The 18,338-nt window shown below is 40.2% G+C and overlaps 1 protein-coding gene across 5 annotated transcripts; it reads left to right on the forward strand.

The window, feature by feature from the left end:
- The first annotated feature begins 2,598 nt into the window (after positions 1–2,598).
- On the forward strand, positions 2,599–18,238 carry VEZF1 (vascular endothelial zinc finger 1). 5 transcript variants are annotated; one of them, XM_084650852.1, is made up of 7 exons: positions 2,599–2,768; positions 8,745–9,550; positions 10,211–10,274; positions 11,304–11,487; positions 13,156–13,293; positions 15,556–15,600; positions 15,912–18,238. In XM_084650852.1, exons 1-7 carry the CDS (start codon positions 2,736–2,738, stop codon positions 16,337–16,339), a joined length of 1,698 nt encoding a protein of 565 aa, XP_084506978.1. In that variant the 5' UTR covers positions 2,599–2,735; the 3' UTR covers positions 16,340–18,238. The 5 variants fall into 5 exon arrangements, with proteins under 5 accessions (XP_084506978.1, XP_084506979.1, XP_084506980.1 ...); XM_084650854.1 differs by having other exon boundaries at positions 2,600–2,768; positions 8,745–9,463; XM_084650855.1 differs by having other exon boundaries at positions 2,601–2,768; positions 8,745–9,442.
- Positions 18,239–18,338: the final 100 nt, after the last annotated feature.

Below are 18,338 nucleotides of genomic sequence, written 5' to 3' on the forward strand. Positions count from 1 at the left end.
GGGTCTTTAAGAATAACCACACATATTACAAGATTTTGTGATAAAATTGCAAGACTGAATCAACAGAATTAGTTACAGCTCACCATGTTTGCACAAAGTGGGGAAATATTCCCATTTTACAGAGGGCAGAGAAACAGCATACTACAGAAACTAGGTGATTTGCCCAAGGTCCCACAAATCAATGGCGGAGATGGGAACAGAGCCTGGGTCTCCCCTCATTCTAAGGACTAGATATCTATCCTTTCTAGATATCCTCCTCTCCCCTACTGTGAACAATGAAACATTAGCAGTGAAATATTACTGTTGGGGAAGTCTGTGTGTCTTTGGGTTAAATGTATGTAACTTAATTTTTATGAGAAAAAAACAGGTTTTCAGTATGTGTGTGGTGGTAGTGGTAGTGGGGAATAGCATAGGAAACCTACTATGCTGGGACCCTATTGAGCCCTCCTTACTGAGGCCAAACTCCCAAGGAATCAGTGGTAACAAGCCTGCGTTTCTTATACACCCATTGTGGTCTCCCTTCCTAAAGCATGAATGCAAGAAGCTGATGGATCTTTTACTCATTGTGCACCCAAGACTCCAAGTTACTGGGACCTGGGCCTGAGTAAAGAGGATTGACTAGGGCTAACCCAGGAGGGTTTTGCAAGTCAATTCCCAGCTTTCTTGGGAAACAGTCCTGTTCTGTAAAGTGCCATGTCCACTGGGTATCATTTAAAATAATCCATTTGCTGTGCTTCAATATTTGACTTTACCAAGTCTGTATTTGTGATATTTCCTGCACTTAATGGGGAACACTGTAAATGTACAACAGCCATCTGTGATGTCTGTAATGGTGCCTACTGTACACTTTCTATGCTATTGTGTAGAGAAGGAACATGCCTACAAATAAGAGCAACTAAAGTAAGCAATGGCAGCGAGCAGTAAACTCAATGCAACAGTTAGGTGCCAAACCTACTAACACTTACGTATGTACTTAATGTGACTGCTCATGCATTTAAAGATGAACACATACTTAAGGGGTTGTGGGACTGTGGCAATAATTTGCATCTAGATGATGCATTTGAGATGCCTTGGCTACAAATGAGCCTTGTAAGTTAAGTGCTTTAATACATATATCAAGAAAATATAAATCTCATGGGAGGTGGGTGCACTTTGGATAATCCAGAGAAATTGCACTGAAAAACAGATATGGGGCACGACCCTGTTTTAAATAGCATTAAACCACCTACCTTTTCAGGAAATAAAGGACCAGCTTTGCAAAGGTGTGGTCATCATAAGAAAATGCTTGGGGTGGAAGTTGGGAAGAAAAGGGGGGACTAGGAATGGAAATATAGAACCCTTGCAGTCATGATGGAGATTGCAGCAGCTGTAGAGGAAAAAGTTAAAGGGGGATTTCAAGCCACCCCCAGTGGCTGTACCTATGCAGCTACATGAAAAATGCATGTTTGAAGTTTGTTGGAGCAACACAACCCACAATGTTCTATTAGTGGCACCATAGCATACATCTGTATGCCAGATGATAACCAACTGAATGATAATTGCAGAAATACCGACCCAAGACTGTGAGTTTGAGGTGGGACTTTGTGATGCTAACACCACAAAATAAGAGATGGCTTTTGAAATAAGCCACAGGTGGCCCCAGTAGATAAGAGGGTGCATTGGGTGATGGAGTGAAGCGGAACTAAAAGTGTAGCACTTTTAAAAAATTATTTTGTCCAGGTTTCAAATGGAAACCGACAGGATACTGCATCAACAGGCCAGTTTGGATGTTGTTGGGGGGAAAACACCCATAACTTTTGGTGTCGTCCCCCTTTGACATATTTATTATTATATGCAGGTTTCCCATGGAAACAGGTACACCTTGCACAATTTCCGTGAGCTGTCCTGGGTGCCATCATTTGGGATAAAATTGGCAGCCGCTTTGCCTAGGGTTGTATATGTGCCCCCATCCTCCTCCCCGCTGCTTCTTTATTTCAGAGGGGTCTTACTTAAGAGTTAAAACATTTTTTTTTAAGATGCTGACATCATGCATAGGAAGCGCGTGCTGCAGAATCTCCACCTGCTGGTGCAGGTGCTGCATGGAGGAGGAGGTTCTCTCCCCCCCCCCTCCAAAAAAAAACTTTTACATTTTCCTAATTAATTATGGATATTTTTATTGTTTCCCTCCGATCTATTTCTGATAGCAGGGGGCAGGGTTGGTTTTTTTGAGGGGGGGAGAGGGGGGATGCTCCTTCCCCCTCCCCAGTCCCCCTCCCCATATACTGGAGGGGGGGGGTGGGCAGGAGGTGACCAGCCCTGGACACTCTCCTCTCTCTCCTCCATCTTCTCTCCCGAGCTCAGCTTCCCCAGCCTGGGACGGTCCCATTGGTAGGCCACGGGGGGGACGGGCCAGGCTCGGGCCGCTATTCGGCCGCGGGAAGCGGCGTCCCCCCCACGCCCTCCTCCCAGACGCCCGCGTGCCGCGCCGGGTGGACGCACCCCCGCGAGGTGCGGGGCGCCCGCGCCTCTCTGCAGGGCCGGGGCTGGCGGCGCTCCCCGCGCGAACCCCCCCCCCCGCGCCCGCAGTGGTGCGGCCCGGAGGTTAGCGGAAGCGGCCGCTCGGCGCTGCCATGTTGAGCTGCCGCCGCCGCCGCTTTGTTGTCGGCTCCATGTAGCAGGGGCCCGGGGGAGGGAGGGGGGATCGAGCCGGAGCCGCCGCCGCAGACCAGGCCGCGAAGGCCCCGGGAGTCCCCGCCATGGAGGCCAACTGGACCGCGTTCCTCTTTCAGGTGAGGCCGCGGGGAGGCCGGACCTCCCCCCGCCCCCCCCTCACCGGCCGGGGCCACTCCGTCCCCGGGCAGCGGCCGCCGCGCAGCGCGCGGTTTCCAGCTAGGCCCGCGGGCTGTCAGTCAGCGCGGCCGCCCGGCCTCCTTCTCCCCCTCCCCCCACCCAGGCCGGCGCGGGAGGGGGGAGCCGCGGGGGGGAGAGGGGATCCCGCGTTATAGCGCTGGGCTGAGCCGGCTATAGCGCGCCGGGCTAAGCCGCCTGCCTGCGCTCCTTGCAGACGCTGGGGATTCATATGAGGGGGAGGGGGCTGCTTTTTTTTTTTCTGGTCAAAAAATGATTGCCCTCCCAATTTTTTTATTTATTTATTTATTTTTTGTAAAAATGTTTTGCCGGTTCTTTTTTTTATTTTTTTTTTTTTAACTCTTTTTATTACAAATAATAACAATCATTTGTGGGGTTCCCGCCCCAGAAAAAAACCCCACCTAGATGCAGCAAACACTGTGCGTGTGAGAGAATAAATTAATTCCTCTTGAAACAGCCGGCCTCGGTGACTGATGAGGGATGTTGTCCTAATTTAAAATAGGATTTAATTTAAAATAGGGAGCGAGAGATGGATTTTTTCTCCTAAGAACTGAGTACTAAAAAGAATAGCAAGAAAAACCACAGAAGGCGAGAATAATCCCTCCACTTGCAAACTGAGTCACTGTTTTTGTCTGTATTCAAGACGGCCCTAATGCTCAAAAATACAATACAAAGTTTGTTTAATACTCAAAAAGGAAACTGTAAAATACTGAAAAACTCTCTTGCCCTCGTGTTTGTGAACTATAATCTGGATCCTTTGCTCACTGGCTTGTTCTCTAAAACCTTCTGCCACTTTGTAGCTTGAAAATGTGAAATATGTAATTGCAACCCCCCCCCCCCCCGAAAAAAAAAAGCCCCACACATCACCTTGTGCAAAGAGGATTATTTTACCTTGAAAATTACAAGCATGGACCCCTTACTTACTCCTTGTCCTGGCTGGCTTTTTGAAAACAACAAAAACATGACATTTGATTGAAAACCTGAATGGAATGAATAAATCTGTAAAGAGAATGCAATGTTTCTTTTTAAAGGAAAAATAATAGTCTTGCAAGTACTAGGAGATGAGTCACTCACTTGGGTGCTCTGCTTCTGAAAACACGCTTAGAAGAATGTTCTCTTAGAAAACAAATCTAACAGTCTGAGCTAGTGCAAATTCAAACTGTATATACAAACTTTTATTTCATGTTAAATCTTTTTGTATTCATTTGTACAACAGGTATGAAACTATAAGTTCCTTATAAGTGTGAGTGATGACACACACAGTTTGGATAAGGATTTATAATTTTTCTCACTCTAGTGGGCAGTGATTTGAACATAAACTTCTTAGTAAAGTTTCCTCATTCTAGGGCCACCTCCCTTTCTTGAGTTAGCAGTTTTTCTGTCTCCCTTCAATATACAGTGCTCCCCCTTTAAATATATTTTCAAGAACAACTATTCTCAGAGTGGGGTCTTACAGATATTTTACGGCTCTGTCTTTTCACAGATATTAAGCATCGGTAATTCAGTTGCTTCATTGTGAGGTTTTTGTTTTGTTTTTAAGCGCATTGTACTTTCAAATACTGATGTCAAACTTTTTAGTTTGGTTTTAGAGTAGGTATTTCTTCACTTGATTAAGGATTCAGCAGTTTACCTTCTCAAAAATATAATTAATGGTGCATAACTAGTAAGCATCTTTGTAAAGATGTGACATGGAAATTCCCTCCTCTTCCATCCTTCCAGATAATAAAGCTTTAAAACCTTGTAATGACTATTCAGTAGCTTTCGAGTCATTTTGATAAAACAAATGCTTTACAATACTGTTTATCCTAATGTACCTAAACATAGTAGTGATTGGGGAAGTTATAAGTAGTATCTTCTTGTTACTGCCTCATCCTACCCCGTCCCACCAAAACAAGAACAAATCATTAGCAGGCTCATAATTTAAAATCCATTTCACAAAGCCTCACCTTTATTTTTGTTGGTAACTGTTAAATATAAAATACTGTGCTGATAGTATAGAGATGCAATGTTTACTTCACATGGTTTTCAATTGTGACATCTGTAGAAGAATTTTTTAAAATAATTAAAGGGTATATTTAAAACCCTGTGTGGATAACTGTAATTCTCAGCCAGTTGACTTTGGGGAAATGATTAAATGTCTTAATTTTAGTTTTAATGGCAATTAAATGTGTACAGTGAATTTTTATCCTCCTTTCCTAATAAAGAGATTAATCATGTTTAGGTGTTACCTTGATTAATTTTACCTTTTCAAATATAGATTATACTGAATAAGCAACTTCTGTTTTTTTTTATTAGTGTTCTAGCACATGAATATTTTGAAAACCACTTTGTACCTGCCTGGAAAGTGAAAGTTGTATCTGTTAACGTTAGGAGAAATCATCCATCAAACAGGGCATTCAAGATATGACTCACTGATGCTAATTTACTGTTCTGACATGAAGGCTCCAGTGCAAAAATCTCTTAGCCTCTGGCACTGGAAGTTCACAATGCCACATCCTACCACTCTGGGTCATGAAATACAGTTTTTATTTTGTTTGCTATCCTCCTGGAATGAAAGTTTGCTTAGTGAGAGAAATACTGTATTTTGCATGGAAGACTTTTTCTAGGCAATCAAAACATCACAAATGTTGACTTGACATGAATGCTAAGTCAAGTAAAACGGTGCCCTACAAGTGATTAAAAATGATTTGCAAAAGGCAGGCAGCAGGTGCTGTTTCATTCTGTGCATTCCCTCCTTTAACAGCAAGGGAAAAATACAGCCTGATCCCTCTTTAGAAAGCTCTAATATAGAGGATCCTTGGAAACTGAGTAATGCTGCTTGTTGCAGACAGGTTTTGTTAAAAAGGCAATATTGGTAATAACGGTGGAGTATCTGAGAGCCAAGGTAAGCAGCCTTATATAAGAGATGGTTTCATAGCAGACAGCCTTATGAATACATTGTTTCGTGTCAGATGTTTATATTGGTACAACAGAAATAATTGTTTTACCTTGCAGTGCTAATGGTTCTTTAAGGCTTAAAAATGTCCTTAAACTGCATAAGTTTGAACCTTGTCCAAAGGATTTGGACTCCCTATTATCCGATCTGCTAGCTCTCCCTTTGAAATTGTATATCTTGAGCTATCTTAGGATATTAACCACTTGTACTCTGTGTGAAAACACATTTACTATTGCCTGACTGGAAAATGCTCTGAACAGAAAGCTCTAATTAAGTGCATGAAATGTTCTTGAACTCGTGTTTTATATTGTACCCATTTTGGCATCTGTATGTATGACACATCAGCAAGCGTCAGTTTATAAAACAGGAGAAAGTAAAACAATACAAAATATCACTTAGGTCATGCAAAAGCTTGATGGGAGAAATGAGCCTCATGCTGTGCTCTAAGTCAGTGACTGTCAACCTTTCCAGACTACTGTTCCCCTTTCAGGAATCTGATTTGTTTTGCATACCCCCAAGTTTCACCTCCGTTAAAAACTACTTGCTTACAAAATCAGACATAACAATACAGAAGTGTCACAGCACACTATTACTGAAAAATTGCTGACTTTCTCATTTTTACCATTAATTATAAAATAAATAAATTGGAATATAAATATTGTACTTGCAGTTCAGTGTATAGCATATAGAGCAGCATAAACAAGACATTGTCTTTATGAAATTTGAGTCCGAACTGACTTCACTAGTGCTTTTTATGTAGCCTGTTGTAAAACTAGGCAAATATCTGGATGTGTTGATGTATCCCTGGAAGACTTCTGTGTACCCCCAGGGGTATGGGTGCCCCTGGTTGAGAACCAGTGCTTTGAGTTAGCAAACTCAGGCCAAGAATGCCCTTTTTTCCATCTTCAAGAATGCGTGTTTAGGGTTTGTTAACTGAGGCACCTTGGTATGTCCACACTTAGCCTGGTAACACTCAACATATTTGTTGCATCCAAAGTTTCTGAATAGACCTAAAAAGTACAGAGAGGTGGACCAGTCACCCTAACTGCTTGTAGTAATCAAAGCAAGTAATGCCATGGACTTTCACACAGAACAGCTTGACCTAAACTGTGAACTAGTCTCCCACCAAATAGTATGGGAGTGTTGCAGAGTGGGCATTCTCATCCACGTGGGCTAAGACTTGTGCGCACTTTCAACCCATTTTCAAAGAACATCATTATTATCTGAAGCTTCAGGATTGGTGAATATGGGAAGACAAAGTGAGTACATGAGCACCCTGAATGAATGAATGGAGTGTTGCATGGAAGTCTTAAAACCCCTACTTAGATGTACTTAATATTGTAGTCATTGCTTCTGGTTATTGATGTGCTGTAGAGGCAAAAGAAGGAAGGCTTGGATGCCACCAAAATAGAAAGTCACAGATTGCGTCTGTAAATAGTAAAGTCTTCAAAGGGCTTTAAGCAATTGGCTATTGGCTAAAGCTGAAAGGATCTGAATTTGAATATGCTTAATAATGGTACAGATCCTGATTAAAAATTAAAGCTGACAGTCCTGTAGGCTCCAAATCATTACCTAGTTTTACTCAACCTGCAAAGTCTCAAATGTGGGAAGACCATGTAAAATGAGGTACATATCACTTAATAAAGGAAAGCACAGAGGAGTAATCTTGGAAAGATGTGGCATTAATAGAAATAAAAGTTTCAGTAAGATCAGTTTCATGCCACAGGCCTGTTCTGTTGCACTGCTGTAACTAAATTGATTTTATAACTGATCTAGTTTATACTGGTGCAAAGCCCTACTATAGATACCCTCAAACTGGTTTAAATCATGTTTATAATTATTCGGCTTAATGTTATTTTAAGCTAAATAATATTAAGCATGGTTTAAACCAGTTTGAGTGTCTTTAGTAGGGCTTTGCACCAGTTTAACTAGATCAGTTTTAAATCAATTTAGTTACAGCAGTTGTTCAATATAGACACCCCACACCATCTCTGCTACCAGCCTCAGGTAGGAGAGGGTACCGGTAAGTAGAGGGCTGTTCATTGTGGTGTGATAGCAAAGATTTTTCTAGTACTGCTCTCACAGATGCAGCAGTCCAGGTTTGTCAGCATTTGTCAGTTACATTATTTTTTTAAAGAATAACTTTTATATCTGTTGTAAGTCTGTGCTCCAGAAATCACAAGATTGCTACTAGTGCTTATTGACTAGCCCCCTCTCCCTTTTGTGAAAGAGTTGGTGATAAAGAGAAAAGAAACATGTCTTTATTCTCATCAGTTTCCATAAGCAAAGAGCACCTTAGAGCATCTTAGTCATTGTGTTAATGCCATGGGAGACTATTTAAATATATAACTCTAAATCTAGAGTTAAACAGTTCTTGAAACAAGTTATTTAAATGTGGTTCCAGCACTGACAAAGTAGTGCAAAGAGAGAGATTCAAGTAAGATGCCTCGTTTCTTCCTAGTTCACTGTGGCCACGGTTTAATTTGTACAGGATTTTTAAATGTAACCATCCACCAGGCTGGTAACACTTGTCTGGCACATTGGTCAACCCCTTCGGCATATCCATAATCTGCCGTCACAGATCTGGTGTATTCTCCATATGATCACTTTTCTATCTCAATGACACTCCCTACATAAATCAAGCAATATGTTAAAAGGCCTGACGAATACCTGGTCATTTGCCATAAGAAATGTTGCCCTCAGGATATGTAACAATTGTTTTATGTGATTGCATTTTCCTACACCTATGTACTGCAGAATCTGTGCACAACACATGGATTTAAATGTAAGTGGTTTATCCAATCAGGAAATAATTGTAGTGAGATTTTATATAATTTCTTGCACTTGTTAGTTCAGTGACTCTTTGGTCTAAGATTTGCTTTCCTTTGCCTGTAAATGTTTTCAGCATGTCAAAGTGAGCGCCCACCAACAGAAATTCTGAAGTGTGAATGTTTGATTTTAGGCACATGAAGCCTCACATCACCAACAGCAGGCAGCACAGAACAGTTTGCTGCCCCTCCTGAGCTCCGCTGTTGAGCCACCTGATCAGAAGCCGATTCTACCCTTACCAATAACCCAGAAACCTCAGCCTGCACCAGAAACATTAAAGGATGCTATTGTTGGAATTAAAAAGGAAAAACCTAAAACCTCCTTTGTATGCACCTACTGCAGCAAAGCTTTCAGGGACAGCTACCATTTGAGGCGCCATGAGTCCTGCCACACAGGGATAAAGTTAGTGTCACGGCCAAAGAAAACTCCCACCACAATGGTGCCCCTAATCTCAACTATTGCTGGCGACAACAGCCGAACTTCATTGGTTTCAACTATCGCGGGCATCCTGTCAACGGTCACGACGTCTTCCTCTGCCACCAACCCCAGCAGTAGTGCTGGTGCAACAGCCATGGCTGTGACTCAGACGGTGAAGAAGCCCAGCAAGCCTGTTAAGAAGAACCATGCTTGTGAGATGTGCGGAAAAGCCTTCCGGGATGTGTACCACCTCAACCGGCATAAGCTGTCCCACTCAGATGAAAAACCTTTTGAATGTCCAATTTGTAATCAGCGCTTCAAGAGGAAGGACCGCATGACCTATCATGTGAGGTCTCATGAAGGTGGCATCACCAAACCATACACCTGTGGTGTTTGTGGAAAAGGCTTCTCGAGGTACCATGTAGAAAATCCCAGGCGAGCTCAAGTATTGGCTTTTCGTAATCAAGAAGGGTTAAACTATCATAGCAAGGGGCTAGGAGAACCAGACATCTTAGAAGATTGGTGAGGGGATAAAGAGCCTTGTTTACTTAGGGTGTGGGTCTCAATCTAAGATGGTTTGATCATGACTAAAAGCTGTCACTGTTTTATGGTTATTCAATGTTCTGAAATGACCTGATGGCCTCAATCCAGGTCACATGGAAAGGTGTCCACATCGCCGTTGGTGCTAGCTGGACTCCTTGTTAGCAATCTTTGTAGGGGTCAAAGATTGGGGCATGGAGACTGATCTGTCGTCTTGCCTTTAACGTAACTCCTTTGAGGTCAAGATTGAGGTTCATTGGCAGAGCAGTGTGGGGGAGCTTGCATTGCTGCTGGCTGTGCTGTATCTGTTCTGTGAATAGAGCGAACGTCAATCTCTAGGACTGTTAATGCAACTCCTTTTTACAAGTAGTAAAAATTCACTAACTGTAGCACTTCCTGGTGTATAATAGACACATGGCTGAGTTTTAAACTTTGCTGGCTGGGTCCTAGTGTAACCATTTTGCATTATCCTAGCAGCGGGTTGCTTTATAGGTAAGGGGAGTCTTTTTTTCTTTTTTTTTTTTTTCTTTGAAGGGAGGTGGGCTGAAAATGGCAATCAATGCAATGTTCAGTGCTGCTAGCCTAAGAATCATTGCCGTCTATTTGTAACGGTACACGTTCTGTACCTCTGTTCTTTCACAGGCCTGATCACTTAAGCTGTCATGTCAAACACGTTCACTCGACAGAGAGACCCTTCAAATGCCAAGTAAGGGTTAACATGATTTATCAACAGCATAAGTTTAATTGTACAGTTAGTCAATGTCAACTGAGTATTCCACCAGGGACTGTGTTGATTTACATGGTTCCCTTGAATGCAAGGTTGGAATATGGCTCTGTCCACACTGCTTGTAGTTACTTAGTGTTGTAGTTATGATCCCAGTGTAGAAGCAGCTTAAGAGGATGATGTGCCTACCATTTTGTAAGATTAGAGGCTTATTTGCTCCTTGGAGAATATTCCCAAAACCCTATAGTTCAAGTCAAGTTTGCCTTTAAAAACAGTGTGGCTAAATCCTCAAATTGACATTGATTGCTGAAGCAATGTGTAGGATTTGTTTAGCAATTTTTATAGGTAAAGGCAGTTATGAAAATAGAGTATTTTGCTTGAAATCGAAAGTAAATTGTCATGGTGAAAGTAAGTTGAAGATTAAAAATGAGGCAGAATTTGACTAGTGTTGAACAATCAATTATTCTATGGTTTCGCTTGGAATCATCCATGCACGTTCCAACCTGTCTCTAATGACTCATCATATTATAAGTAAATGCTTTGAATTAAAAGAATAGCTCTAAAGAAATGCTTTGTCTTCCCTTTCCTGATTTTGGATTGGAACTAAACTAACTGTAGTAAAAAATAATCATAACCAGAACTATACAGTGAAGCCTGTATAAGAGACCATCCTTGTCTACTGTAGGTATTTGTAAACCATCTATCACTTAGGTATGCAAGACAACCTTCTATTTTAAGAAATTGCTCCAAAGTAGGCCCAGTAGTATAGAGTATTCTTCTGTTCCACACTTATCAGAAGACCATTTCCATTAAGCAATTAGATTATGTTCTGTCTCTTAAGTGGTAGCTTGAAATAGGCTTCACTGTAAATCCATGTAAAATCAAAAGGTTTGTCAACATGCCTAAGGTACAGTAGCACCTAGAAAATAAAATATACTTTTAAATGGGCCACATGGTCCCCAGTGGAATAAGATGGTCTACACTTAAAAAATGCTGTTGTCCTTCATGTAGACGTGCACTGCTGCCTTTGCCACCAAAGACAGACTGCGGACACACATGGTGCGCCATGAAGGAAAGGTATCGTGTAATATCTGTGGTAAACTTCTGAGTGCAGCGTATATCACCAGCCACTTAAAGACACATGGGCAGAGCCAAAGTATCAACTGTAATACCTGTAAACAAGGCATCAGTAAAAGTAGGTGAACATTTTAAAAACACTTCAGTAAATGTGTGTTCTAAACATTTTGCAACATAAGTTGCCTTTGACTTTCTTAAAATGTAAAATACACCTGTGACTCAGTTTAGATGTTTGCACCTATCAGAAAATAGATCTCTGAAAATGGATTCTTCATGAAAAGCTCCAGATCAACAAATCGGGGTATGTGGAACTGATCTGGAACTAGGAGTATTGTCTTATCTCTTAGAGAAATGCCCTGAAGTGAGAGAATAGTTCTTCACTTTTAAGTATGAAGATCCTAATATCTTTGTCTTTCAACTTATGAGTACAATTGGATACATCCTGACCTACTTCCTTAACTGCAAAATAAAAAAAAAAAAAGGGGGGGGGGAGGGAGAATAGTGTCCAGGATTTTAAATTAGTAACAGAATGTGTGTAGATTTTAAAATGACACATTTGCCTTTTATAGCAAAATATTTGAAAACTTGGCAAGTCTTACGTTCAGGATTTTGAGCTTGATCTAAAGCTCAGTGAAGCCAAAGACTCCCACTGATTTCCATGAGCTTTGGATCAAGGCTGTCGGTGTTTTTTCCTTGAAGCATTGGACAAAACAAGCACTTAAAGCAAGGCATTTTCCTGCATTGCCTGATGCGTTTTGGGCATTGGTGGTGGTTGGCCTGTGCTGTACAGGAGGTCAGACTAGGCGATTGTAATTCTGGCGTTAAAATCTGAATATCCTCGGCAGAAATGCTGAATCCTGAACTTCGGAGTGGCAAGTAAACGAAGGAGAGACTGGCTTTCTCTCTCAAAAGTATTTGAAACTTAAATCTACACGTCATGTTGGTGATGTAGACTCCTTTGAAAATCCCAGCCTAAAGGAGTTGAGTGTCTAACCCTCCCTCTAGGTTCTTTTGAAAATTCCATCCTTAAAACCTTCAAACAGTGTTTTGCCTTTTAGTTCATATTTAATGTGTTCTTTTATTCCCAGAAGTTTGAGGTCAGTTAGAATATCTAGTAAGCTTGACAAATATATACTGACTTGGATGTGGAAAATAAAATTAAAATGTGAATTATTTTTGAAGTAGGGGTTGTTGGAGTCCTTGTTCCCACAGTACCAACTATTCTGCCTTTCGTTATCAGTTCAGTGACCCTAAACAGCTCGCAGGAGGTATTATGGGACTCACAAAAGGCAGAGATGAAAGTGGCAGGAGCAGCTATGTGGCCAGAGAGTAAATAGCTATTTTCTGATGTGAGGGTGAACTAAAAATGTTTTTAATTTTGATTTCAAGAAGGGGTGAGAGGTGTCTTTTTAAGTAATTATTGCTGTGTTCTAACATAACTTGACTCAGCTGCCTCCTTGAGTTCTGGGGAAATCTGATCTGTATGAGTACCAGAGAAGCCATTCCATTTTAAAGTCCTGTATTTCATTCTCTTTGTTTATCATCCTTGAGATGTCACTCACTGTGAAAGAGAAATCAGGCAGCTCATAGCTTGCACTTCTCTAGATCTTAGAGAGGTAATTCTACTGAAATACAGCACTAATTAAATGTTTTTAAACACTCCTATCTTTCTCTTTTCAAGATTCTGAACATGTTTTTAACTTAAACAAAAGCCTTCATCCTTTCAGTAGAAAGGAGCATACATTTCCAAGGTGAATTTGTGTGTGTTTTTACTTGACTGGCGTAGCATGCATGAGTGAGGAGACCAGCAACCAGAAGCAGCAGCAGCAGCAACAACAACAACAACAGCACGTAACAAACTGGCCTGGAAAGCAGGTAGAGACACTGAGGTTATGGGAAGAGGCGGTCAAAGCAAGGAAGAAAGGTAAAACAAAATAACATAATCTATTATCTTGATTTACTTGGTTTTTTAAATTCTAGTCTATTTTACAAAAAGAAAGTGTTAGAGAGAATGTGAAATAGCAAAAATTGACACATGAAAATTAATTCTTGCTCATAAAAAGGAGGCTAAAAAAAAACCGTGATAACCTTACGTAACATTCACTTCTCAAATGAACTTATTTACTATTTATCTTCAATCAGATTCTGCCCTTGAATGTGCACGTAAACCTCCTTTTGCGGTTAATGGGAGCTGTGCCTGTGCTCAAAGGCAGAGTTTGGCCTTTGATTTGTGTGTGATTTCTGGACCTTCTTTAAAACATCAACAGTTGTTAGATCTCACACATACGATTTTTGTGTAGACATCAGTTTCCGTTTAAACCGTTTTCATATCCCTGTTCTTTCCCATTTTATTTCATTCACTTGTACCCATCGCATAACTGTATTTGTCCACAGTCTGGTGAAATTCATACTTTTTCTTCATTGCTTGGTGTCATTCTTCTAGTTGCAAAATTAACTAGATTAGTCACTATTGCCAAGATACTGCTCACCTCTACCTATCCTATTGTATTCAAAGTTGAATAGTGCCCTTTCGTTGTTCACTATGCCTGTTGCGTAAGGAATAGATTGCTTCAGTTTAGCGTCTCATTTGGAGTATAGTTTGAAATCTCCAGTTACCTCTAGTTTATTCTTTTCACAACCCTTTGGTTTCTAATTTCTGTCATGTGGCTCCCTCTGATTAAATGTATTCCTGCTGTCCATTTATTCCTTTTAATTAACTCTTAATTTTGAACCATAAATATTCTCCACCCATCTTTCCCGTCAAGCTCCTCACAATTCCTCCATAGTCTATTAGTTATTCTAGTCCCCTTTTTCTGTACAAGGTAGCTCGCTCCGTTTCTGATTCCTGCTGCCACAAAGATTTTTCTTATTCAATGTTAGAAACAGCCTAACCTTTTTTCTTATAAACCGCGATAACTGAAAAGTATTAGGGTTTATCTGGTTAGTACCCCAATGCTATGGGGATGGAAGACCTAGGAAAACCAAAGTGAGGCTTGTTCTGCTCATTCTCTTCTATGTCTTGTTTCTGCTTCCTTCTTTCTTACCATATGTATCGGTCAAAGTGCTTTTAACAAAAACAACTATATTAAAAAGAGGGAAGGGAGGGTGGGTGGGGGCGAGGCCCACTAGGGTGGGGGCGGGGAAAGTATTGTGCCAAGTCTTTCAATAAGAGTCAAACTGAAACTGTTCAGTGAAACCTGTGGTGCCCGAAGAGCACCCCTGATATCTGGGGAGAGGATGGGAGGGTGTTATAGCTAAAGAAATCACTCTGTTTGGAAGATGAAACTAGACCAGTCAGTTCCATTCTTGTTCACGGTCCTTTTCATGCTGGTTCTCATGCATTAGCACCACATGTTGTGTTTGGTTTTGCAATACCACAGGGGAATTTTTAAATTCAGCAGTTTATTTAATTTCAGATATTTGTTGTTATAATTGTGTTAAATCCCCCCACACAGACGCGTTTTTTTTTTTGTCTCCACACCTGATTATTGACCCTGAACAGTCAGTGACCCTCAAATGGGGCTAATGCTGCTGTAAAAGAAAACACGCTCTTAATACATTTGAATAGCCTGCATGGCAAGGGTGGACTCTTTAGTTTACCTCTTGAAATATGGATATAGACTGACCTAGGTGTCCTGCTCTACAAATGTGAAACAAGACACATTTTTAAAAATGCCATAACATTGACACAGAATATATTTTTTCGGTTTCTTTAGCAGTCATCCCTTTCTTTTATCCGCGTCCAACAACCCGCTTCTGTTTTTGGAGCGTTGTTCTATGGCTAACCAGCAGGTGGTGCTGATATCTAGTGGAGTCATCTGCCTCTTCCCTGGAGCCTGGCTGTATCTTCTCCACAAAGTGTCCAGCCCTTGCTAGACCCAACTGGGAACAGACCCAGGATCCTCCATCTCAGTGCAGGGTCCTCTTGGTTCTTGCCTGTTCAGCCATAGTCTCTATTGCAAAACAAAGTAAAATATTGGTGTAGAATTGTAGTTAATGTAAAAGCTGAGGAGATAATGGGGGTTATAAGATCTACTGACTGGGTATACTTGAAAATTGCTAAGATAAACTTACCACGATCAGTGGAATAATTTAGCAGAAATAATTAAGACTGAAATAAGCAGGTAAACATTGAAATTAGCTTTGCTTATCAGTCCCTAATAATGACTTTTTAAAACCTTCACAGAATGTCAATTCACCTTTGAGAAGGCTATAGAGTACGTACCATTCGGTATGTACACTCTCTTCTCTACTTATAATGTTCCTCTTGAGAGGATTTTTCTGATTGTACAATACTGTTTTTGTGAACATCAAAACCCTCTTTATAAGACAACCTCGCTTGACTTCTCAGGAAAGAATTTTGAATTCAAATGAGCTGCATGAAAGTTATATTTATTGTAGGCTGTAGAATGTTAACAGTTAACTTACTAATATTTTCTAAAGAAAATTATTCCAGAACTTGTTCTTGTTTGGTTTTTTTTAAATCTTGTCCATGTTTTTTTATGTGTTAAAACTTTTTGTCTTTTTATGTCTCATTTTTAGAAGCTGCTAACTTGTGCCAAACCTCCACTGCTGCTACTACGCCTGTGACTCTTACTACTCCATTCAATATAACGTCCTCTGTGGCTTCTGGGACTATCACAAACCCAGTCACAGTGGCAGCTGCAATGAGCATGAGAAGTCCAGTAAATGTATCAAGTGCAGTTAATATATCCAGTCCGATGAACCTAGGGCATCCTGTAACTATAACAAGTCCATTATCCATGACCTCTCCATTAACGCTCACGACACCGGTCAATTTACCTACCCCAGTAACTGCTCCAGTGAATATAGCGCATCCAGTCACTATAACGTCTCCTATGAATCTCCCAACACCAATGACGTTAGCAGGTCCATTAAATATAGCAATGAGACCAGTAGAGAGCATGCCTTTCCTGCCTCAAGCCTTGCCCACGTCTCCTCCTTGGTAAAGAATCTCTAACCAGTATTAAAGGGGATTAAAACTGAATCCTTACCAGCAGGTTTTTTTAGTTAATAATAATAATAATAATAATGTTAATAATAATATAATAATAAAGTCAAACTAAATAACTGGGTTAACGTGCACCGGTTAAAAACCCTAATAGCATCTTTCCCTGTTGATTTGGCTCATTGTGTTCAAACAAGTTTGTAATTTATCACTTTCTTTAAAGCAAGTTTTACTGTTAGCTGATGATGATGTTGAAATAGGACAGGTGGTTACTTGCCACAATTAAAAACCAGTCATTAAAAATCAGCATTACTGTTTTATCCCAGAAATTATAAACTAGGAAATGATTTTAATCCAAACACTAGCAAAGACCCCTCCATATGCTTGACAGGGTGGATGGCTAATTTTAACTTGCCAGTTCTAAATCCACTGATTCAGAGCTAGTGTAGTAACTTTGTCTGTGTTAATGTTTTTTTATGAGTAAATGCATTACAATGTTATTTTTTTAATGCATTTTGGAGAAAATATGCATTTTACCTTTGGGAATATGGTAATTTCAGGCAGCATTCCCTATGGGAAAGGTGATACCAGCTCTGATATGCAAAGCATATGATAACTTATCATTCTAACTTCAACATATAATAGGGATTGTGACCTGATATTTGGAGATGTAAATATTACCCAACATATTACCCTAAGGAAAGGTAGCATTCTAGTCAACTTTTTTTTTTTTTAAACTGTTAATGTTTGGTAAGAAACAGCCATGGCTGGCAGAAGAGGAGTTGAAATGCGTGTAAACATGGTCTTTTAACAGTCAAAACCCCATGGGACTCTTATCTAGGAGCAAAAGGAATGTTTTGAATCTTTTATAAAATATTGCTTAAAGCTGGAAGACTCTGGAAGCGCTGGGGTGTGATGTATATGCCCTCTTTCCCCATCAGAACCTGTTGATGTTGCAGCAGGGGACAGACGTGTTAGTTGTTCACTAGAAGTTTTTGTCTTATATTAAACTGTATACAGTTTTTATTCTAACCACTAACTAGGTAGGATGCCCCTACAGGACAAGCCAAGAGCGTCTTTAATTTCTCCCGTATTTCTTAATCAAGTGTTGTGCAAATCTGTTCAACTTTGTAAATATTTTCAAACATCATTTTTACTTTATTCTTCTATTGTGTTAACACATTTCTATCAATTTGTGGTGGTTGTGGCATGACAGTCTGCGCTGTCCAGCCCAGAAGTACTCCACAGATGGTTACCCATGTTAAAACTACATGTGCTTTTTATTTCTTAGACTGTTTATCTGTACATAAAGTAGAAAGCAAAATATAGGGAAACAGATATACTTTTTAGACTATCATGTCACATATTCACATTTTTAAAACTTTGTTTAAAAAAGACACCCTAAAACCAAGACTCTACATTTAAAAAAAACAAACACAAATTTAAAGAAGAGTTGAGATGTTTTTATCTTAATGAAGTTGAAAACAATGGAGATTAGTGTGTATGCATTTTACAGAATCCTAGCAGGATTAACTAGTCAAAATGGACTGCTTCCGTTGATACCCTGCCTTGTCAGTATAAGCAGCAAATACCAGACTTCTAGGTCAGGTGACAGGTATCTGTTTCATTATGCGAAATCATTCTAGGGGCTTGGACTACATAGTAAAACAAAAAATAGAACTTAGTGTAAAATAATTTTATAAATGATCTTTTGTACTTTAGGACATCAAATTGTACAACTTTTGTATATATAAAAGCTTAGGAACTTTCTGTTTAGCAGAAAGGAAACACATTCCTACACTTTTAATGTATATGTTTGTTATAATGTCCATGTAAACATATGCCCTATGTTTGTGCCTTTTAATTAGTTTGTCTCAATAAACAAAAATGTAGAGAAGAATATGTAGCTATGACTTTGTTACCACTGTTTTTACTCCAACAGTACAAAGATCTTTGTTTTCCACAGTAGATCATTGCATGCAGACAGCTACCCGAGTTAA

This window comes from Lepidochelys olivacea (genome assembly GCF_965140295.1).
Source record: "Lepidochelys olivacea isolate rLepOli2 genome assembly, chromosome: 17".
Classification (NCBI taxonomy): Eukaryota; Metazoa; Chordata; order Testudines; family Cheloniidae; genus Lepidochelys; species Lepidochelys olivacea.